Source organism: Schistosoma haematobium, chromosome ZW (assembly GCF_000699445.3).
Source record: "Schistosoma haematobium chromosome ZW, whole genome shotgun sequence".
Classification (NCBI taxonomy): domain Eukaryota; kingdom Metazoa; phylum Platyhelminthes; class Trematoda; order Strigeidida; family Schistosomatidae; genus Schistosoma; species Schistosoma haematobium.
Window position 1 is genome coordinate 48,931,034 of NC_067195.1, and position 25,326 is coordinate 48,956,359.

A 25,326-nucleotide genomic window follows, 5' to 3' on the forward strand; every position below is an offset into this window, starting at 1 on the left:
ATTATGATGTCCATGAAGACTCCTACATAAGATGTAACTTCATTTTCACACAAATTCATTGTAACATCCTATAAACAAGTTAGGTAAATAAACTCTGAATTGCTTAAAACGAATTCATCATGACAGCTTTATAGTCATACAGTCGACTGATACATTTAACAAAATACCATGAAGATTAATAGAAGTATTTATGTGAGTGGGTGTACCACATTTCATTTACTCATCTATTACTTTTTATGGGTTGTGATTACAACAACTACTTTTGTCGATAATTCAGAATTCATTTACACTACAATATATCTTGTTTCTTTACATTGAGTATTTCTGGATTTGAATCATTTTAATATAATTACAGCATCATTTTACATAAACAAATGTATTCTTCGTTTGCAGTTGAATAATGCAGATCATTATTTTGTCTTGGTTTACAACTTTTAAGAAGTACAAAATTCCACCAAATGAAACCTCGAAATCCAATCTTTTGAATTAAGTAACTTACAGTTGTTCTGGTGCAATGGCATCATTTTTTTTAGTGTTTTCCAGTCCTAGTAAAGACGGAATATAGTTTGTCCATTATTCAATGTTACCTTAACGCACAACAAACACTTAAATGACATCACGACTAAAAGTAAAACTTTTTGAAGTGTAATCATACAGAATCAGTACGCTGTATAGTTTGAGTGTATTTTATAATAATGTGTATATGAACTGAACTTAAAAAAGAAATGAAGTATACAAAACATTTAAGATACTTTTCTGAAATCAATTAATCTACATTGATTTTACAGTAAAAGGCGTATAGTCGATCGTATATGAATTTATTGTTGACATTTAAATGATTAGATTTGGTCCTGTGACAGATTGATGATAATGGACTAGTTTCTTATTTCGGACGTCATATTACACTATAAATAGGATTATAGTACTCAATTTAAGGTATTACATCTCCAACTAAATCAGTGCATGATAAGGGTAAACATTTCCAAATGATTATCCGTTTCTTCATTAATTAAACATAACAGATCATTAAACAATTATAAGTATTACATATTCTGAAGATAATATTTACAGAATTCACTCCAGTTTACGGGTATGATCAGTTTGATACAAATAGTAACATTAAATGTAGAGAACAAACATGTGATATAAATTTACTTGTTCAAAAATTGTTTAGGTATTATATTTATGACCTGTGAGTTATTTTATCTTACGGATAGATTGTGGTAGATTATTTCAGAGTCTGGAAAATTTACAGGTAAAGCAATTCATATAGAGAGCATTACATTTGAATAGTTTCAGAGATTGGAATTTAGATAATTTCAACATTTCGTCCACCAATCTGGTCCGGACTCTTAGGTAGTAATATGAACGAAATCAACGTTTTCAAAGAATGTATATCAGTTATAAAAAAACAAAATCACAAAAAATTGTCCAACTCTTTATTTCATTTACAGGAAAGTGGAGATTTAGTGGACACAAAGACAGAAAGTAAATTCAAATCTCGTTTGTAATGTCAAGAATCAACCTAACAACCGATCAGAACAAAGTGAGGATTACCATTACTATCATCTTTGTAATTCATGGTGGATAATATGCTTTGTGCTGTACACTTTTCATAGGTTTTTTTAGTGTTACAGTGATATTTAGTTTTTAACTGTGTCAGGTCTACGTTACTTATGTAATGTTTCAAATGTTCACGGTCAACTTTTTTGACTGAATTACATGTTTTCTCAGCTTCTTGATTTCATACTCAGATTAGTAAATACTTTCTAGCATGATCATGTGTTATACATGATAAAACGCTAACGTGTTTTATTTTGAGTAATATTCTGTAAATATCGGAAGCCAAAATAAATTTATTTTAGCTGAACTCAATGTTGCTACCAACTTGAATTTTCTAAGTGCCTTGATATTCGTTCCCAAATGTTCTTTAGTCGCCTATTGCCTAGGAATTTATACAAAAGTCTGGAGAAAAATAATGGTTTGTTGTCCATTGTAATACTGTAGATAATCTCGTGTCGTCAATCTTAAGAAAATCTAAAGGCCAACGTAAATTTTAACATTTATCTCATTCTAAATATTCACAAATAATAACTGACGTCTGTTGAATCGGTACATTAGTAAGTAAAAGAAGGTACCAAAATTTGCCACGATTCCAGCTGATCTTATTCTTGAATTCGAATGGATTTTATTCTTTAATTTTTTGACACACTGATGATTATCATTTATATAGTTTGTTTTTAACATCACAATTCACTATGTGAATGATCTGTTACCACATATACTTCGTCTAGTTTATTTTGCTTCCAGACTAAATAAAAGAATTTATGTAGCGAAGGAATCCTTTTCAACCAGTTCATTTTCAACCTGCTCATTTGTATGTATGTAAAAAAAATATAGGCCAGTCAATAATTATTTATATTACAGATTTACACTAAACATAAACGATCAGTTGTTCTTGAGCGTCGACAAAGAAATTTTCTCACTATCTTTAATAACAATTAAACACAGATACCAACATACGGACGCACATTTAATCATCTCTTGTCCTTGTTGTAAACAAAATAAACATGATTGCACAAGTCTTTAGTGTGAGTTTTTTTCATACCTGGTATTTTTTGATAGTGTTGATTCCGATTATATTACTACAGAAGAAGCCCAGACCAGATTGATGGATGAAACGTTGGAACTATTTAAATTTCGACTGCTAAAACTTCAAATGCTATTTTTACTTCTAATGTCTTTTGCATACTCGGGTATAACTTCTGTTAAACGCTAAGTGGTGTTGTCAAGATTGAAGCTGCTCCCCTCAGTATAGCAGAATGTACCGTATCCAGGCCAGGAGATGTGTCTTGTCTTAGATGCTGCAGTTTCGGTAAGGCCTGTTTAGTTACAGGTTAGGCTTTTATCTATATAGTTAATGTGGGTGAGTTGAAATGCCCGAGAAATTTGTCCAGCCAAAAGCTTTGCGGCGTCACCGCCGTTATTGGTCAGGCCATTGGGACCTAGCAGTTGGGAAATTCCAGTTTTGGCTGCATAACTAAATAAGCTTTTCGCACTGAAGACAAATTTATCGATAAGCTTTATCCGGTACTGAGGTCTGACTTCTCTTGTTGCATTTGTGCATATGTTCCTTATATGTTTGTAATGCCTGTACGCCGTTGATGTCATTTCGTTTGTATTCTGCCCAATAGCGTTTTTTGCGGCCCAGCAAACAGAGAGTGCGTTTCTTGATGAGTGTAGGTTGCTTGTAGATTTTTGGGACCATTTGAGGAACAGACTGCTTTATAGCAAGTAAGAACGTGTGCAGTAAACATCCCAATGAGCATCCACTGCAAGCTGAAAGTGAACATCCCAATCCACCTGTTTTATTATAACCAATTGTATCAGGGATTTTTTTTACCGTAATTGTTTGTTTAACTGTGCCAAAATACATACATTCTTTCTTCCGTTGATTGTGATTTTGCACGAATTCGGTTACGCTCAGTAACCACACTTGTAACCAGGCACGATCTCAGTATTCTTTCGATACCACGAGATCGCCAATAAATACTTCTCGAATACAGCCATCAACTGCCTTCTGATATTTGGCTTACGGGAGATCTTATCGGTTAACTGGCACGTAGTCTTCCTGTAGTAGTGATTATAGTCGACCGCGACTGGACGCCACCCAACAATATTTCTTCAGCGTAAAAATGCATGTCAGGTAGAATTATTACTTTCCCATCAGATTTTAGTAAATGAATAGCTAGTAGGATATCCTCTAAAACACTAGCATTAGTGAGTGTTACACGAAGTAGCCTTAGATGATGTTGGTGCTTAGAGTCCTTTCCTCGAGTGAGCCATGTGATCGTCAAAGGCTCATTCTGGGAAGTCCAAGCTTCATGTTCAATTCTCCCCAGAACATCCTGTCATTTTTGTCCTGCGAACTGAGAGGGAGATCAGGGCTGTCTTTCAGGTTCATGATTATGAGAGAATCGTCACGAACCGTTATTGTTTTCTCAGATTTTTCAGTGCATTCAGGTTGAAAACTTTGTTGCTTGGATGTCGAAGCGAGTTTCCGATTGCTGGGCTCTTTGATGGCAGGACGGACATTATTGATGGTTGACAGTGCCGCTAAATCACCAGTTGATTTCCCTACAATTCTTGGGACGTTCAGCTTTTCAGACAGTAACGCCTGATCCTTTTTAACTTTGGTGTCGGGGGTCCAATCACCTGCAGAGTTTTTAGGGACAAAGACTTGGGAAACCCAAGTATGCTGAGGGAATCTATTACCGTCGATGTTATGATAGTGATGAGCTTCAGCATGTAATCACCGGTGTTAATAAATGCTCCATCAATAGTAGCGCTGTCCAGATCCCCTGTCTTGTTTTCATTGCGCGTCCTTGTTTTCAAGTTTGCTGACAACTTACTCCGCAGACCAGTAAAGAGGACAATGATGTCATCCAGCACAGCTTCTGCATCTGTGTTGCACATGATACGTACCCACCTATGATCCGACTCACTGAGTCTGTTGTAAGCAGTTGTTTTGAGATCTGTGCACACCTCATGGAACCAACCTTTGCAGTTTTTGCACTGCATGCCACATGTAACAGCAAAACGTTATCCAGTTCCTGTGCATGAATTTTTTATGATTATAATGATGAGAAATTTTTTATAGATGCTGGCGAATGCCTAAGACCGCAAAATAATACAGCACACTGAAATCGGGCAAAAATTTGTAAAAACGGTTTGGGATAAACTGAAGCTAGCCTTTACGTGAAAACTAAAAAAGTTGTTAGCTGAGACAAAACCACAGTTAACTATTAGGTTGGGTAAAACTCAAAAAAGTAATCTCCAAACGTATAGATCAGAAAAGATTTTCCAGATCAGAAATGGTACTTTTGTTGCGTAAGAACACAGCGAAATTTCGAGTAGTGCGAATCACGTTAGGGCTCAACTTCTCGTTCAAAAAGCTGAAGGTCACGAGAAGAAGTCAATTTCTTTTATTTCGTGCAAAGATGGAGTTGGAAAATGTGAGTTAAGACTCATCGTATTATGCCAACGCACAGTAAAAGACGAAAGATTTATCCGCAAATGAGGAGACAACAGATTTACGAACAGTTCAATTGCTATATATCCCATCCCCTAGTCACGCCAAAAAATACTTGAATACAGGTAACGTTTACTACATTGTATTGGTAATAATTTACAATATGAATATAAACTTTTTACTTAGTGTGCAGATACTGGATACCAAATCAAGTTTTCTACGAACATGCCACTTATTTTTGCCTAATTATTAAATGAAACCAACTTCACGAGATTGCTAAGTCTGATGAAAAGGTAAATGAACGAATAGTTATGCAATACAACGAACATATACATAAATCTGGACAAAAATATGCTAATGTTTACACTTCTTGTTTCCGTAACTGGTCTTCACTTTATGGTTCCTTGAATTATAGAGTTCGATGCTCATAAGTCTAATAGTTGATTGTGCAATCTCACAAATTCCAATGACAAAGTAGCTACCTTGATTTAATTCTGATCATTTTATGCAACCTCAACCGTTCTTTGATAGACGGTTTCATTTAATACTTCATTTCACTTCTTCCAAGCGTCAATGTCAACTAACTTAGTGATTTTAATTTAAAAAATCATACATTTCAATGAGTTTTCTGAATGGCATTATAATAGTAATTATTCCTGCTATTGGCTCTTTGCAAGGATATTGGCAACCTAAATATGCACTCCAGAGTATACTTAAATTACTCGACAGCAATACTTCATCTAAACGCAAGTATTTTATGAATATAGAATATAAAGCCGTAAGTAGTAAAAGCCCAGAATTATCAATACTTCGACTTTTTAAATCCCGTATGAAGTCAAATTCCCTTGGTACGACTAAATTCTTCATAGTTAACGGAAGCATTGTTGACGACCTAAATATTATTTGCGAACAATTCAGCAAGCACTTCTCGCAGTGCTAATAAACTGGAGCTGAAAGCTCTATCATTGCATTTCCAATGCTGACATCCAGACACATATCGAAAATTGATTTTATACCCTCCAACATCAATCAGGCCATAGCTGACCTGAAAAAGTCTTATGATGATGGACCTGACGGGATCCCTTCACCATTTGTGAAATATGATGGTAGAGAATTACCGCTGTTTTGTTTGAAACATTTCAAACTATCTATGTAATATGGGACCTATCCACGCCATGTTGCTGGCGTCTGCTGGGATCACCAGGTAAGTAATAGTGAGGTTAGACACAAGGTATTAGGATATGATGGTAAATCAGTCGATGAGGTTGTGAATCTTCATCGACTGAGATGGTCGGGCCACGTGTTACGTATACCCGAACACCGGTTACCACGACGTGCAATGCTAACCGGTGTTCGGGATGGTTGGAAGAAAGTTAGGGGCGGCCAAACCAAAACGTGGCATCAGTGCTTGAAGTCACCAACTTCTAGTCTGAGCCATGTTTGTAGATGCAGACTACTTGGTTGGGGTCTGCATGACTGTCGTAACCAATGGTTGGAGACTCTAGGTGACATGGCTCAGAATCGATCACAATATCGTAGGTGTATACACTCCCTATCTTCTCTTAAACTAAGAGATTAAAATCGCTTCATATCTTTCTTTCTACGAGCTAATTCTTTATTACGGTACTATATCCTTATATGCAATCTTTCTTTTATATATTACCACCTCTGAATTAACTACTTTTATGAATCCGGTGTCCAAAATCTCTTATGACATCTAGATTCAAAACAGCATCTCGTAGTGATATTGTTAACTATAGGCCAATTAATTTAACATCCGTGCTCTCAAGAACCATGGAAAAACTCATCAATAAACAGTTATTGTCATTTTTCCTTTCGGATAGACTGATTAGCCCTCCGCAACACGGGTTTATGACTAAACGCTCGTGTTTCACATCGCACCTGGAATTTCTTGATCAAATTACCCAGAGAAGAGATGTTGGTCACTCAGTGATAATTCCTTACTTCTATTTTAGTAAGGCTTTCGACAGTGTCTCACACAAACTTCTTCCTTTAAAACTCTCTTCATTTGGCATACAGAATCCCCTTTTATCTTGGCTCAAATCGTTTTTAGAAGAACGTAGCCAAATCGTTCGCTTTGGATCTCGCTACTCTCAACCTGTGAATGTAGCCAGTGGGGTTATACAAGGAAGTGTGGTTGGTCCATTACTCTTTCTCCTTTTTATCAATGACGTGTGTTCCCTCTTTCAATATGGTAAAACTTCCTTTTTTGCAGATGACCTAAAAGTAGTTTATTCATTCTCTTCTCCCACCAAAGAAAGCTATATTTCAGCGGTAATCCAAGAAGAAATAAGCAAGTTATATGAATGGACAGTTTCGTCGGAGTTGCCAACTAATTTTGACAAAAGTGGATTTATTCACATTGGTCGCTGCCTTAACTTAAATCTGACTACACACAAACATACACTCAAACCTCTCAACACTGTTTGTGACTTGGGTTTAAGATATAGCAACAGTCTTAACTTTTCTGAACACATTGCATCTCAAGTATCCAAAGCTAGAAAGCTCATCGGATTCATAGTGATAAACTTCAATAATATCGAATCGGGATTATTATTATTATTATTATTATTATACAGAAAATGTATCTCACCCATTCTTGAATATGGTATTTTAGCTTACAGTAATTGCAGGCATAATGACCTGATTAAAATTGAAGGTGTTCAAAGAAGGTTCACCAAAGTTGTTCTGGGGTATTCCGACAAAAAAGACTATCACCAAAGATGTCAACAACACAAATTAGGACCTCTCTGGATCAGATGTATCAAATTAAATCTTGTCTCTATCTACCGGCTTATTAACGGTATTTCCTACTCTTCGGTATCCACCCCTTCATACTCTATGATATCATGCCCCAATCTACGCAACAAGGAGAATGTTCTAGCGACTCCAACGACCCGCTCAAACTTACGCCAGAACGTTTTCGCTATTCGCTACCCAACTATGTGTAACAGACTGCCAGTGAACCTCCGTTGCAGTAAAACTACAACCTGATTCAGAAGTCTCATTGATGATTTTCTTTCCGAAAGTGGATTGTGTCACCTATTAAATATCAATGTATTTAATAATGATTTGTACAAACAAGGTCCGTCATCCATCTAATTGACTGAAAAGCAAAATATAACCTTTGAAACTTTTCACGTCTATTTTATTTTATTTCTATTCATCTTAACATATGAAGTCTGCTTATGTTCGTATTTACAGTTATTACCGTTATTAATATCACTATTGGTCCCCCGACACATTAGATATTCTTTTTATCTCCTCTTGTCCTTCTAAACATATTTAACTCCAGATTGTTAAGACAATAACTTGTATTACACTTAAACTAACTTCTCAGACTCGTTTTATCTTCACTATGCATATATGACTCATACATATTGATATTTTGTTATCCTTTTCACTTAATTGAGACCTTCATAGCATCACTCCAAACTATGACTGCACAAACATTTATTCCAGCGTCATATCTTACTCCAGTAACAAGTTATTTTTTCTTAATTATTTTCTGTTTTATTTTTGTTACTAATTTGACGATAGATACATAGTCGTTTATTCTTATTTTGTGTTCATAAACACGCCTATTAAACTATTTGCATATTTCACGTCTCCTTTATTTCTATCCCCTTATTTTCTTCCTTTCCTTCTTTAAACTCAATTCAACATTCTTCCCAATTACACAGAACCTGATTTATTATTATTCTATTATTACTACTCTCTGTTTTCAGATATGGCAAATATAATGCTAACGTTATTGAAACTTGTGTATTATTGAATTTGTGAAAAAACCCAAAATGGTTTCTTCACAGCACTTATGTACTCATAAGATGTTTGTGAATAATAGTAATAATAATAATGAATACTGAAACTCCATACGGAATGTGATAACCCTCTGATGTTTTCTCGATCCCTGGTGAGTCTCACATTTGCAAATGAGTTTGATTTATTTTCTGAAATATAATGATTCAGTGGCTTATAAATCTAACCAGAGAAGTTGGAATTAACAGCTCAGTATGGGTTATTATAACTTGAAGTATATATCCAACCCTAAATAAAACTAACGTCTTCACAATCAATTTCTCACATGATGGTAGAACAAAATGTTGAAAATCAGCTGAAATGGCAATAAAGAATGCAAAAACATAAAACCTTATAATGACATCGTTGCTTGCTGGGTAGTTTCTGTGGCCATGGCCACAATCCTGCTTTGATGACGATATATGCTTCATTTTCGTTATTTCACACAAAATTTGGCCAACAGTATAATTTTAGTTCATGACTCGCTGAAAATCAACGCTTTTTTAAGACTCAACTGCAAAAACTGTTCCACAGAACATGAATAATGAATTTTCATACGGCTATTCTGATCTATGTGGAAAGCCATAATCTTTTAGCCGGAAGAGTGCAAAGCTGGTTCACAGCATACTGAACACAAATTTCAGTACCATATTTCTTACCTTTTGCTACTTTTTACAACTAGCCATCTGAGTAGACATTCTAAGGAATTCAGAAGGCCGAGACCAACGTATATACGTCTGAAGTTCCATATTTTGAAATCAGAAAGTGAATTACTGTAATTCTCTGTCAGAACGCGTAAGGTCAGCACCTTTTTCGACACACAACAAGCTTTGGTCTCCACAGTACTGCAAGTTGCAGGGACCAATATAGTGGACTGAACTCCTATCCTTACTACTGAAGACTGGCTACATTTAATTGAACCATTACTGTTACGTATATCACTCATTTAACAACATCCTGTTTTAAGATGGTTGTGGACGGAATAGAAGAAGCTTTCGCTTAACAGGCTTCCGTGTCTAGTAGCGGAAGATCACTAAATCCTCCTGGCAGGAACCTAGGTACGTTAACAATAAAAGAGGAAAAATAAATTGGTAAATCATAGTGTGATACTATCCTTAATCCTTAAGTGTAGACCAAGTTGCATCTTAAAGGACTCCTGGGAAGTCGCTTGACTAGCTCGGCCGGCAGAGAATTCCAGCATTTGAAAACTTTTAAGGAGTAGAAGTTGTGTCTACAGTCCGTTCTGCTGTGTTGTGTCTCCAGTTTTTGGGTGTTACCTCTTAGGTTAGTGTTCGGACTAAGCTTAAGTAGGTGTTTGAGAGGATGTTCAGAAGTGTTAAGGATACTGTAAGCCGTCAGAAGGTCACCTCTAAGACGCCTATACTCTAATGGGTAAAGGTTAAGTGATTGGAGGCGCTCTTCATAAGGTTTAAATTTGAGTCCTTGAACTGATTTCGTGGCTCGCCGTTGGATACGCTCCAGGTTGTCCTTATCCTTTTGGAGTGAGAGAGGAAATACTATTTTTCTGTACTCTAAACGGGGATGGATAAGCTATTGAAGATTATATGGAAAGTTCTTGTGGTGTTTGAATGAACCAATGATACCTTTGTACTTGTTGAATGCGCGATTTCGAATTCCAAATACAATACATCCGTTTGTGCTTGTGTCTTACTTCTTAATTCAATTGCTTTATTTCTGGGACTCTTAGTTCGTGTTATAATTCAAATAATTCAAAACATTATAGTTCCTCCGTCAAACAGGCCAAGAATGCGCTTCAATGTTACCAGTGCAAGGTTTGCTCGGAAGGTATTTTTGTCACAGTTAGCGTAAGACTTTAAATCGTGGGGCACCAGGACTGCTAAATGTTTTTCGACTTGGGATACTACTAGCGGGGAGTTTCCTAAGTTATAACTGTAGTTAGCGACATGTCGCAGATGGACTACTTTACACTTTGAAGTGTTAAAGGTAAGACCATTATCGTCTGCCCAACTTTGAAGTCGAGTCAGATCCTCCTGAAGTGCCTGTATATCCTCTTGGTTACGCATCTCTCTCCAAAGTTTTACGTCGTCGGCAAAAATTAATAAATCTGACGTTACCTGTTGAGGACGATCATTTATATGGATCAAGAAGAGAAGAGCTCCTAGTACTTAGCCCTGGGGGACCTCACTAGGACATTCCATAGCCTGAGATAAAGTGAAATTAACTCTTATCCTAAAATGTCGATTCTTCAGGTATGAAGTGTGCCAATCGATTAGAGGTAGTCTGATACCCAAACGTTTGAGCTTATTGATAAGACATGTATGATTAACCTTATCAAAAGCTCTTGAGAAATCTAGGTAGATGATGTCAACCTTTCCCTTGCGATCGAGGATGCTTGCCCATCTGTCCACCGCAGTCAGAAGGTTGGTAATACTAGAGTAACCCTTCCTGAAACCATGCTGTTGGGGTGAGAAGAAATTTAAGGACAGTAAATAGTCATTTATACCATCGCATATCAGGGACTCCATGATTTTTGAGGGTATTGAGAGAAGAGCCGCCAGTTGGTAACTTGAGGGTTCGCTGCGTCGAGCTCCTTTGAAAATTGATGTGATGTGAGCCAGCTTCCGATTCCCCGGTGGTTTTCCTCGGCTTAGGTAGTGTGAGAACATCACGCTAAGCGACGTTGCCAGGATTGATGTTGCTTCCCTTAGTATGGCAGAATGAACCATATCCGGGCCAAGAGAAGTGTCTAATCTTAAGTGCTGCAGTTTCCGGCACACCTAGTGAGCTCTCAGGTTCACTTCGAAAAGTCTTTGGAGTTGCAGATGAAGCTTTCGTCAGCATAGTTTATGTGGGTCGTGTGAAATGCCTGAGAGTATTGTTCAGCTAGAAGGTTAGCGGCGTCGCCCTCATCGTTGGTCGGGAGGTTAAGACCTAGCAGTTGGGAAACTCCAGTTTTGGCTTGACGAAGAGAGGCTGCATAACGGAACAAGCTTTTCGGATTAGAGACAAATTTGTCCTTAAGCTTTGTTTGGTACTGAAACCTGTCATCTCTTATAGACTTCGTGCACATGTTCCTTATATGTTTGTATAGCCTGTGTGCTCCGATGCTGCCATTTCCTTTGTACTCTGCTCAACAGTGCCTTTTGCGGCTTAGCAGGCGAAGAGTGCGATTCCTCATGATTGTGGGTTGCTGATAGCTATGGGGGACAGTTCGAGGAACTGAATAATTTGTTTTATGAAGTAATCATTGTGCTTTATGTCATAGTTAGTGTTGCAGTGCTGTCGATGGCGCAAGTTAATTCATCGTCAAAACACGCTGCTGCAAATACAGGGCACTGGCCGAGGTAGTAAGTTAGAGTTCCCTAATTTTCCGATTATCTGCATTTTCAAACCTATCTACTAGAAATCCCGTGACTGTATTGCTTTCACTGCCTCCGGTGACCAGTTATAAATTCATACAATCTAGAGCTCTTTATCTTGCCTATATTTACACTAATGTAGCTCTTTATTCATTACACTTCCCCACTTTGCAACTTATACAATCTGGTTCAACACGTCCTTCATTTAACTGTATACTTCCTCAAAATGAATACCACTTAATGATATTACTGCCATTTTTGAAACAACCACTTATTGTAATTCAATCAGTGACGGTTTGAGTTCACAATCAGCAGTCAACATGCCTAATCAAAAGACTCTTTATGACAGATATTTCTTTTCAATTTTAATATGACTGTGGAAATAGGGACAGGAAGGCTGCTTGATAATTGGGTTCTAATCAACTATGGGTACTGTAACTAGTTGTGATACCTTAGTGAAGGAGAACACAGATGAGAACAACCGACTATAAATAGCACAAAGTTCCTGAGTTGTTTGATAAAATAGAAAAACCACACTCCAGTATTTCGTTTGCAAAATGTTGAATAATTGTCTCGGACTTCACTGTTCCTGCGTTTCCATAACAATCGCTTACCGTTCTAATTCTTTCCTTCTCAATCTTCTCGACCTTCTGCTGCCAGATATTTTATATCTAACTAGCATCATACACTACTTATGTCGATGTATGTGGCACACACCAAAATACGACTTCCTAATTGCTTCCATTTGTGTAACAGGACACAAGTGAAACCCACTTGTTTTCTGATGGTCATTCGGCCCACATGTCCAAGTAAATCAATGTAATGCTGAAAGCGATTTACTAAGGCTATTATACGAACCATTTCTATGAAAATAGTTGGGTTTCTCCCAGTAACATGAAACCTGGCCTTGTTTACCATTGCAACAGCATTTAATAACAGTTTCAGTAGTCACGAACCGTAAAGGCTTCATTTAAGCATCATGTCACACATATAAGCTACTTCGTTATAAACAAACATCCTGTTGAGTAGCAACCCAAAATACTAGAAGCTATGATGTAGATTTTTCTCTGAATGTGAAAGCAGAAACTGAACCGATTATTTTAATTAGGTGGAAATTTTTAGATGCATTCAGATACTGTTGGGAGGAAACGCTGTAATAGTAGAATCCGTACTTTGAAGTTGTATAAACTCCTATGGACGTTTCTCAAGTGAATAGTAGTTGAGTAGATAGTCCGGATAAAACAGATGACCAACACCTGTATGTTTGTTTTCGAAACACGTAAGGCTGATATTATTATTCAGCATTCGCACATGCCTACGGGAAAAGAATGTATAAAATAGCAATTAAATGTCTCTAAGCTGCATCAGTTTACGTCGAGTAAACAGTTAGTGAGCGTCAATATCCACTCACAGGAAAAACCGTATTCGGGGGTTGCTTAGCGCCCAGACGTAATAACCTAGTTAAAAGTTTAACAATGCTCACAAATGAGGTTCGTCAGAATTGTCTGATGTTTGTTTGATGTTTCGCTAGACACAAAAGAGAGAGGTTTAAAAAGCTCGAAGATTGAGAGAAAAAGCACGTAACTGCCAGTGATTATGCTAAAAAGAGAATTCTTCCAGCATCACGAAAGTGTGTACTTTTAAAACATTTCAAAACACTTTATACATACTGACAAACTCTGAACTTTGCTTATTCTTCATGCTCTCTGTACATACAAAACTATTTGGCCCATTATACAAATTTTCCAAAGGTCACGGTGCCAAATTTGTTTTAGGTTCTCCAGTCAAGGTCGAGTGAGTTCTTCGCTACTAGTCTTTGCTACCTAATTTCACTGTTTTTAAAAAATGAATTTAAGGCATTTCCTATTTGTATGTGTCTTATCAAATCCTTTGGAAGCGGTTAGTCTATATATTCATGACTCGTACTTCAATTCCATCTCTACAGCTAGCATTATTTGTTTTATAAGGCAACTAACATATATGGAAGTATGAATATTTCCTCAAGTTTCTTGTGCCTTTTAATTGAACTAAAACACGGTCTAGTTTAACCTGTTCAAAGACCAGAAACGAGATTCTTTTCGTTTTGATTTTTGGTCAACGGAAAAACGGGATTTAATTAAAGCCTATATATATATATATATATATATATATATATATATATATATATATATATATATATATTAGGTGCGGTATATACTGCATGTCATTAGGTTCATCAATTTTTTAAGCGTATGGACTTGTGTGTACAATCTATCACCTATACTAAATAGAAGTTGCAACGTCTTCCAGTCCACTTCTTATCATGTTTTATTACGATTTTCGTCTAAAAACTGACATCTCAAGTCAGCGTATTCCGCGGTCCTTGTATTCTTTATCATTACCAGGTTCGTATTCGGTAATGTACGTCAGTGATGAAGTAAACGCTGAGTTTTCGTTATACGAATGCTAAGGCTTTCACCATAGATGGGGCATCAGCCACGTAATTTTCGAAGAACCCCGGAATTCCTTCGCTAGATATCTTGTTAACTTCTCTTCTGACTGTTTAGAGATTCATGATGGAAAGTTCCATCCTATACTACTCAAACGAGACCTGTTTTTTGTAAGCTGCTGTGAATGGAAACATTGTAAAATTAGTTTTTCATAACTTCAGGTTATCCGCTCTAAAAACCCACACTCCGGGTCAATATCTAAGGGCTGACTTCTGTCGTTGCACTACCATCCTGAATTCCGACTTTATATATTGACTACCCTCACCTCTCTCCCAATATGGACTAACGTAAAGATCTTAATTAGCATAAGCTTAAATGGCACCCGGGGCTGTAGAATAACTAAATCAAATATCACTTCAAAAACTGTGAACTTTTTGAAGAAGAAGCGCACTGACTAATATTGAGTTTTAACTAGTTAAAAGCTGTCTCAAACAAAATGATCTAAGAACTAACAAGGTATTTATGTATGTTGTGACTGAGTTGATGAACTATTTGTGTGATAACCCTAGGTAATAGAAACATGGATATTTGCATAGTCGTTGTTACTCACTATTTATCTCCAGAAATCATTTATAGTCAGAAACCCGGATCATGTGTGTCGGTTCACGTTGCCACCCTTCACATTTCCATAGCCTAGAAGTGAATTAAGGCCAAAAACAAAGGATCGGAAATCATACGATTCATAGTGATAAAGTAAATACAGGTAATATGGGTCATGGTAAAAGATGAAGATTAAAAAAACCTACGATGGTATAGCTTAATGTGCAAAAGAAGCAAACTTGACCGCTTTGAAGTCACGTCAGTAAGCCACAACTTAGGACCAGGCACATATATGCATCGGTCCAAGTGGTCATACCTCATTAGTACAGCAACATGAACACTGGACTCATACAAGTAGTTAATTCAGTGGTGGTAATATATAAAAGAAAGATTGCATATAAGGATATAGTACCGTAATAAAGAATTAGCTCGTAGAAAGAAAGATATGAAGCGATTTTAATCTCTTAGTTTAAGAGAAGATAGGGAGTGTATACACCTACGATATTGTGATCGATTCTGAGCCATGTCACCTAGAGTCTCCAACCATTGGTTACGACAGTCATGCAGACCCCAACCAAGTAGTCTGCATCTACAAACATGGCTCAGACTAGAAGTTGGTGACTTCAAGCACTGATGCCACGTTTTGGTTTGGCCGCCCCTAACTTTCTTCCAACCATCCCGAACACCGGTTAGCATTGCACGTCGTGGTAACCGGTGTTCGGGTATACGTAACACGTGGCCCGACCATCTCAGTCGATGAAGATTCACAACCTCATCGACTGATTTACCATCATATCCTAATACCTTGTGTCTAACCTCACTATTACTTACCTGGTGATCCCAGCAGACGCCAGCAATATTTCTGAGGCATCTGTGGTCAAATACTAGTAGCTTACGAGTGTCTTCTACTCTTAATGGCCATGTTTCTCAGCCGTCAAGTAGAACAGAACGGACTACCGCGCAGTATACCCGTCCTTTTATTGATAGACGGATATCTCGCCTTCGCCATAGGTGACGTAAGTTGGTGAAAGCCAAACGAGAACCGTGCAGAAAATGTCGTCAGACACCAACCCAGACTTCCAAGGTAAGTGAAGTTGTCAACGCGTCCGACTACTTTACTTGCCATCAGTCACCGTTGAGGAGGCTCGATAGAATATTGTCGCTCATTCTGGAGTACCTGCTTGGATCCCGACCACACCCTAATACGGGCACGCATCTGCTTGCGCCTCACTGGACGCAAAAAAGCCTCAGTAAAAAGAACAATTAGAACTGATTTGAGTAGCGAGAAAACCAAAAGTAGGTTCCAGGAACAACTGAGGTCACACTTAAATAGTTCTGAAAACGAGGCTGACCCAGATGTTGCTTGGAAAGCTATACAAACAGCCCTGGAAACAGCAGTGACATCAATCAGTGATTTAAACCACAGGGTTACAAAGAACCAATGGATTCCCCCAAGGTCTATTGCACTGATGGATTCTCGTAAACTCATCCCATCAGGCTCTGAACACGATGAAGAGCGACAACAAATCAGATCTAGGTTAAGCAAAAGTCTAAGAAACGATCGTGAGCAGTGGTGGGCAACGAAAACAAAAGGAGTGGAAAAGCCGGCGGCTGTAGGTAACACAAGACAGCTCTACAGACTAATAAAAGAAACTGGAATTAATAAGTCAAGTGTAAGTGAGACGATTTTGGAAAAGACGACACTACTATCTGTTTCGAGCCCCCAAATGGCCTGGTATGGCCGTGAGTGGGATGCGTCCGCCCTCTTTCTCGAAATGCTCTGACACGGCCACGCGTATACAGCCTCTGCCAGGGAAGTCCTGCTCACTGCCTTCTCATGGCGGGGGTGTTGTTTACAAAAATGAGAGGACGAAAAGCGAGTGTCCGGCGCTTAAACCGGATCCCAATTCAATGGTGCACATGGGCTCTAGTATCCTGAGGGAACAAATGGCGTATGAACCAATTGTTGGTCACCGGCTACCATGGGACTGCATCTTCTCACGATGGGTTAGACCTTTAGGTCAAAGGCTCGGGGTGTGGCCCCCTAAGAAAACAACCTGGTTCGGTTTGGGCACCCGGGTAGTATCACAGACCACACACAAACTTGATGAAATGTCTATATTTTTGGGAAATACTTGTCTTGCTTCGATTAACAATCAAACAATTCACATTATTATCATTATTAATATTATTGTTATTATTATTTTTTACGTCATTTATTCACTCTCTTTAATTCCCACTCTGTGTGTCCTTATTTTTCGACTTATACAGCAGCTCGCTTATGGTGGAAACGCGGTTCTATCTAAACGTTCTTGGGTCACTGCCTGGTGGAAAATTGTATGCTACCACCGAATGCGAGGACTAAAGCAGTTTTTCTGAAACCACGTGCACCATTCAAACTGGCTGCTTTCAACGTTCGCACACTTATGCAGGTCGGACAACCGATAGGGCTGGCTATGTCTTTGGAAAGTCTTAATATCGACGTTTGTTGTCTATCCGAGACCCGTATTCAAGACTCTGGTGAAGTACTACAAATTCGCTCTCCATTTGTCGCTTCAAAAAGCTTGTTTTATGTGCGCTTATCCGGAGACCCTGTGGCATCTTCATCTGGTCTTGCTGACGTTGGTGTCGCACTAAGCGCTAGAGCTGAGGCAACACTAATCGATTGGATCCCTATTAACAGTCGGTTATGTGCTGTTACATTAGAAAGTTCCATCAAAGTGAGAAATCGACGTGAGAAACGATGTGTTTTCGTCATCTCCGCCTATGTCCTGACAGATTGCAGCCCGTATGAAATCAAGGATGAGTTTTACCACTAGTTATCTGTTCTTCTCCAGAAAGTGCGTTCGACAGATATTGTAGTACTAGCCGGAGACTTGAATGCTCAGGTCGGGCGTCTAGGCACAGAAGAGAGTCGTTTAGGTGGCCGATGGGGACTCGTTGGTCGCAGGTCAGGTAACGGTGAGCGTCTACTGCAACTGTGCACAGACCACAACCTGTTTCTGGCTAGAACTAACTTTCGGCATAGTCATCGCCGATGTGCCACCTGGCGTCCTCCCTCTGCATCTCAAGCCTGGACTCAGATTGACCACATCGTGATCAGCTATCGCTGGCGTGGTTGTGTAGAAGACTGCTGCTCCTTCTGGAGTATCTATCTGGACTCGGATCATGCCCTGGTCTGCGCCAATCTTATCTTACTTTTCAGTGGCCAACGAAGTGATCGTCACTAAAGGATTGATGTCAGCAAGTTAGTTGCAATTTCTGTTGCTAGTAATTATCGAACCGAGCTAGCTTCTAGGCTAGCTACCATTCCACAGAAAAGTATAGACGAACATTGGTTGCAACCTCATGACGCCATGAAAACGGCGAGAAAAGTCGCTTGCGGCTTCGCGAAACGTCTCGCTTATAAGCACTGGGTTTCTTCTAGTTCCTTACAATTCATCGATGCCCGTCAGTGTACTTAGGCTGACCGTGAGTTTGACCACAAACGAAGGATGTTACGTAATGAAATCGGGCAAAGCTTGTGTAAGGACGGAGAAGCCTGGTGGTCGAAGCGTGCTAATGAGCTGGAAGCAGCAGCTGCATTTGGTAACTACCGAAAGTTCTTCCAACTCATCCGAGCCACTGGCAGCAAGAAGTCTGGTGTGAGCGAAACAATCTGTGAGGATGACGGGATGCCAATCACTAACATCCATCGACGTCTTGGACGATGGGCACAATTCTTCGAAGGGCAGTTCAACTAGCCTGCTGCTCCGGCAACATCGGTCGGACTGTCCTGTCCTCCATGGCCGGTGACGTCCGATCCACCAAATGAGGCGGAAGTCCGCAAGGAACTTCAACCCTTGGAGCGTTACAAATGACCCGGCCCAGATGACTTACCTCCGGCCCATTTTAAAGATGGTGGTAACTTTCTGGCTAAGGAACTGACTGTGTTGTTTATAAATGCCTGGAAACTAGAGAGTGTTCCAACATCATGGAATGAGTCGATAGTTGTCTCTGTCTTTAAAAGAGGTTCACGTCGTTCCTGTAACAACTATCGTGGGAAAAATCTACTTCCGATTGCGTCCAAGCTATTGGCTTCCGTCATACTTCTTAGGTTGTTCATAACCCGAGAAAGATTGACTCGCAAGGAGGAGACTGGGTTTCGTTCTGGTCAAGGATGTTTTGATCATATCTTCACCCTCCGCCAAATGTTAGAACACCGTCATAATTATCACAGGCCAACAATCGTAGTGTTTCTTGACATCAGGGCTGCCTTCGATTCGTTGAACAGGACTGTTCTCTGGGATCGTCTATTGAAGATGAGTGTGCCTGAGAAGTTCATTAACATCCTAAAAGCCCTATATACAAACACCTCAGGTAGAGTGACGGCATACAACCACCTCTCTCCATTGTTCCATTCGAGCAGTGGGGTTAGACAGGGTTGCCCAACCTCACCATTCCTCTTCAACTTTGCCATAGATGACATTCTGGAAACAGCTCTGATGGATGTAGGTAATGGCGCTGTGGATCTGTTGTCTGGAGAAAGACTTCTCGATCTTGAGTATGCGTATGATATTGTCTTACTGTGCGATAATGCCCAAGCCATGCAATCCGCACTTAATCAGTTGGCAATCAGTGTCCGTAGGTACGGTATGTGCTTTGCACCTTCGAAGTGCAAAGTACTTCTACAAGACTGGCAGGATTCTAATCCTTTACTCACCCTGGATGGTGAGCAGATAGAAGTAGTCGAGAAGTTCGTGTATCTAGGTAGCTGCATAAATGCTGGTGGTGGCGTAAGTGATGAGATCAATTCAGGCATAGTGAAAGCCAGAGCGGCTTATGCCGATCTGGGCCATCTTTGGCGCCTTCGTGATGTTAGTCTGGCTGTAAAAGGTCGAATCTACAAGGCGTCGGTGAGAGCAGTTTTGCTCTATGCTTGTGAAACCTGGTCTCTCCGAGTTGAGGATGTTAGACGACTCTCTGTGTTCGATCTTCGTTGTCTCCGAAGGATTGCTGACATCCAGTGGCAACACCATGTTGGTAATACAGAGGTTCGGCATCGTGTGTTCGGGCACAGAGACGATAATGCAATCGACGTCACCATCTTGAAACACCGACTTCAGTGGCTTGGACATGTTCTACGAATGTCGTCCCAGAGAATTCCACTTCGTGCATTATTTGCCGACTCCGGAACTGGTTGGAAAAAGCGGAGAGGTGGTCAGTGTATGACATAGTGTCGTGGTATGAAGGAATGTTGCAAAGAGCTGGCTTCTGTTGGTCCTTCTCGACTCCCTGGCTGGGGTCCGATAGATGGTGCATCACAGTGGCTAGAGACGTAATCAGATATGGCTCAGAATAGAAGCCAATGGCGATCCTGCTGTAACCTTCTTTTACTTCATAAAAAGTGGTTGTATCTTCTTTAACTGGAAAATTTCTGATCGTAACTTTCCGTTTCCCTCATTATTAATATTATTACTATTATTTTTATTATTATTACACTACCTTACACTAATCTGTTCGTTATTGTTCAATTTTTTACGCTCCTTACCTTCTTTTGTTCTTCTCTTCGAATTCTCATTGTTTTGTGTGGCGCATATATCTTTGGTGCCCTCTTGTACCAATGTTTTTGTTGTTTGGAATGCGCTTCTCTCCCTCTAAATGCAAGTTGTTGCTTCAGGACTGGTCTGTGTCAACACCTGAACTAAGGATAGGGAGTGAAGTAGTCGAACGCGTTGACAACTTCACTTACCTTGGAAGTCTGGGTTGGTGTCTGACGACATTTTCTGCACGGTTCTCGTTTGGCTTTCGCCAACTTACGTCACCTATGGCGAAGGCGAGATATCCGTCTATCTATAAAAGGACGAGTATACTGCGCGGTAGTCCGTTCTGTTCTACTTGACGGCTGAGAAACATGGCCATTAAGAGTAGAAGACACTCGTAAGCTTATAGTATTTGATCACGTTTAATCCTTACTAGCAGGACTTGAAAAAGGTACTATAAGATACTACTAGCACTCAAGCTTTTATGGAAGTTAATAATCTGTCATTTTTGACGAACTAGGCCGAATAAAATTAATGTATTTCTTAAAACTTTCATAACAGTTGTAGCATATTGAAATCACCATCACAATTATACTCAGACATACATGAAAAGTAATTTTACTTTTCATTCTATCAACCTCTGCTTCTGCGACTGCATGTTCTCTGTATAATTGTTCACTCGATCATTTTCGAGCTTTCGACGTTCTATCAAGATTACTGCTAAAGATTTTCAAAAGTTTACATTAGTTTCCTTGGTATAACATGTTAGAACGTTCAGTCATACTGAGTCGAGTAGCCAGTTATGCCTGTAGGACACAAAAATTAGTCATCAGTATTTTAGCAAGTTAAAACAACCAGATGAGTATGTAATCGTTTTCATCATCCTCACAGTTAGGTCGGTCAGCTCAGTCATTTGGTGGTGTGGGAATACACCCGTTAAACTGTTTACTCAACAAATATTTCCAAGATTCTAGGAAACCCGTTAGACTTATAGAAACCACCTATTACCCTTAAGCACTAATGTTTCTACTCATTGATATTTAGTGTATTTTTCCTAATGAGTATATCAATCCTAATATATGTGTCTGGTTTATAGTACAATTGTCCAAGGTTTCCACCAAAATCTAGATCTACGAACTACGGTTACAGAAATTTAAGACGAAAATTTCCCAATTATAAGAACAAATTCAGTCGCAAATAACCCTGAATGCTTTCTAGAGTCGGGTAGGACCACCCAGTGAATAGTTGTTATGGTTTAAAACTTCATGATTTTTATTGTAAAATGATTGCATCAGTCAGTCAGTCATCAACTACGTAGAACTTCATACGTACGTACATCAGTTCAAGTTGCCATACCACATTAGCACAGAGATACAATTGTCGATTCAAATCCCATAGTGGTAGATGTAGTAAATTATAAGCAGTAATCAGAAAGGTTAGGGTTTGAAGATGATATTCAAAGGGTGTAATCCAGTGAAATAAATTAGGAAGCAGAAAAAGGGACATGAAGAATTCAGGAGATTAGAATTTGGGCGAACACAAAGAGTGGAAAAATGATTGCATAGAATACTGATCAGTTGCCAAAGTGGATCAATAAAATGTATCTGATTGATGACTGCTCTCAATCCCAAATTATTGATCCAAACTGCCAAATGAACTGACATCAGAAGACAAGGCAGCTACATAAAAATAGGCTTATTATTTAACATAGTAACATGCTTACATACAAATTACTAGCAAAAAAATAAATATTATTTAATATCACAAACAGTTGCAGAATATAAAAACTTTTATTCGTTCAATAAATTAAGACTTGACCGTTAGTCAGTGTTGACATAATTTGTGAATTTCTACGTGTGATAAGTCAGTTAATGAGGTTCATTATTTTTATTGGCTGAGATGGTTGATATATATTACGTCTATTTATCAAATAACTACCTTGTTGTATTATGCTGGTTAGTAACTTTAGTGCACCAGACATAAATGTGACATCAGTACATGAAATTACTAGCACTTCAATATCCCGCCACAAACGTTAAACCTGTGCTAATAGTGACATGGCTCGGAATTGCTTGTACTAGCACAGATTCATTTACTTTTTACAATCTTATACACTGGATATTGTGATACTTTAGTTTTTGATTCCCAATATATCTGTTTATTTTGAAATTTCTCTTTTTTATTTCTCACTACTTTTATCTCCGTCGTGTTCACTCCTATGCTTTCCCCTTGTTTGTTTCCTATCAGTATCCTGAAATATAGCAACACGGACCAATGCATATTTCAACAAAGTCTCACGCCGTTTATCTCCGACTCCCGTAGACAAATTTTCTCCAGAAATTTAGGACGTACTTCGTATGGCCTAATGGCATTATTATTTTAAGCGTGGAAATGATTTTTCACGATACCCACGAAATGATATTACTTTCATCCTCACCCATAGTAAATAACAATTTAACACGAACTTGGTTCTCTACTCTGCCATATTGTTGTTGAATAAGAGTATATACCTTGGGTGTGTTTTTTGCTAGATTATACAATAGAGATATACCATGTGTTATATAATCATTGGTCAACTGTTTTTCAAGTCAGTTCTATTGCTTTATTGTCTATGATGAGATCCATACTCGTTTACATGCTTTTATTATGAATTTACCTCATAGAAACATGAACTCTTTCGATAATCCTGGGGAAGGTGATCAAAACAATCCTCGACAGGCTGAAATCGAGCAGAAAAAACTCGATATTGCATGTTACAAACATAGCTTGGAGCTAAACCGTATTGCCCTTAGCAAGACCATTTGGGATATACGTAATTATTGTTTCACTAACGCTCAAAATGACCCCTTGCTCTGTCCCCCAAGAGACAATCCATATAAATCCCAACGATCATGTACAGTTATTTAGGTTTTCTACAGTTGCTTTCTTTTTATATATATATTTGCTTCCTTGATTATAACCTACTTAAAATGCTTTTAATTATTTCACGCTATGGAAATAGTGATTTCACTAACTTATTTGCAAACATCTGATTGGTACTGATATTGTTGTTGAAGCCAGTGTCTATGGAAAAATGTCAAAATATAACTATATTGCATAAGTTTTGTTTCTCAACCCACATGTTGTGTGATCTATCAGTCAGTCAGCTACAACGTAGGACCAGGCACATATATGCATCGGTCCAAGTTGCCATACCTCATTAACACAACAAGATGGACACCGGATTCATAAAAGTAGTCAATTCAGAGGTGGTAATATATAAAAGAAAGATTGCAATAAGAATATAGTACAGGAAGAAAGAATTAGTCCGTAGAAAGAAAGATATGAAGCGATTTTAATCTCTTAGTTTAAGAGAAGATAGGGAGTGTATACACCTACGATATTGTGATCGATTCTGAGCCATGTCACCTAGAGTCTCCAACCATTGGTTACGACAGTCATGCAGACCCCAACCAAGTAGTCTGCATCTACAAACATGGCTCAGACTAGAAGTTGGTGACTTCAAGCACTGATGCCACGTTTTGGTTTGGCCGCCCCTAACTTTCTTCCAACCATCCCGAACACCGGTTAGCATTGCACGTCGTGGTAACCGGTGTTCGGGTATACGTAACACGTGGCCCGACCATCTCAGTCGATGAAGATTCACAACCTCATCGACTGATTTACCATCATATCCTAATACCCTGTGTCTAACCTCACTATTACTTACCTGGTGATCCCAGCAGACGCCAGCAATATTCCTGAGGCATCTGTGGTCAAATACTAGTAGCTTACGAGTGTCTTCTACTCTTAATGGCCATGTTTCTCAGCCGTCAAGTAGAACAGAACGGACTACCGCGCAGTATACCCGTCCTTTTATTGATAGACGGATATCTCGCCTTCGCCATAGGTGACGTAAGTTGGCGAAAGCCAAACGAGAACCGTGCAGAAAATGTCGTCAGACACCAACCCAGACTTCCAAGGTAAGTGAAGTTGTCAACGCGTTCGACTACTTCACTCCCTATCCTTAGTTCAGGTGTTGACACAGACCAGTCCTGAAGCAACAACTTGCATTTAGAGGGAGAGAAGCGCATTCCAAACATTCTGGCATTGTTGCTCAGTGCTATCAAAAGACTCTGCATTTTATCAGCTTCTTCACCAAACAGGACTATGTCATCTGCGTATTCTAAGTCGATAAGTGGACCTCCTGGAAGGGGATCAATACCCGAGAATTCAGTAGACGAGAATATTATCTCCATCATTAGGTCTATGATGAAGTTAAACAAAAATGGAGAAAGTGGACAGCCTTGACGGACACCACTTGAGGTTGTAAAAGCAGATGACAGTTCGCCATAAGCTCTGACTCGACTGGTAGTGTTCGAGTAAAGAGCCTTCATAAGGTTTATGTACTTCTGAGGTACGCCTCTCAATGACAGACACTGCCACAGAATCTCGCGGTCTACCGAGTCAATTGCTGCTTTTAAGTCAAGAAAGACCATCATTGTCGGACGCCAATAAGTATGCCTATGTTCTAGAACCTGACGAATGGTGAATATGTGGCCGATGCAGCCACGACCAGGTCTGAAGCCAGTTTGATTCTCTCG

General features: G+C 39.0%; 1 protein-coding gene across 1 annotated transcript; it reads left to right on the forward strand.

Annotated features, from left to right (window-relative positions):
- The first annotated feature begins 13,761 nt into the window (after positions 1-13,761).
- On the forward strand, positions 13,762-24,442 carry MS3_00001182 (uncharacterized protein). The gene is made up of 2 exons (XM_051208671.1): positions 13,762-13,986; positions 23,407-24,442. The coding sequence occupies exons 1-2, from the start codon at positions 13,892-13,894 to the stop codon at positions 23,648-23,650; spliced, it is 339 nt and encodes a 112-aa protein (XP_051071706.1). The 5' UTR covers positions 13,762-13,891; the 3' UTR covers positions 23,651-24,442.
- Positions 24,443-25,326: the final 884 nt, after the last annotated feature.

Excerpts from the sequence above, each read along its gene's own strand:
- MS3_00001182 (XM_051208671.1), top strand. The coding sequence starts at position 13,892 with ATGCTCTCTGTACATACAAAACTATTTGGCCCATTATACAAATTTTCC. Across the intron at positions 13,987-23,406 it reads GGTTCTCCAGTCAAGGTCGA|AAACATGAACTCTTTCGATA; the intron begins GTGAGTTCTTCG and ends TTTACCTCATAG.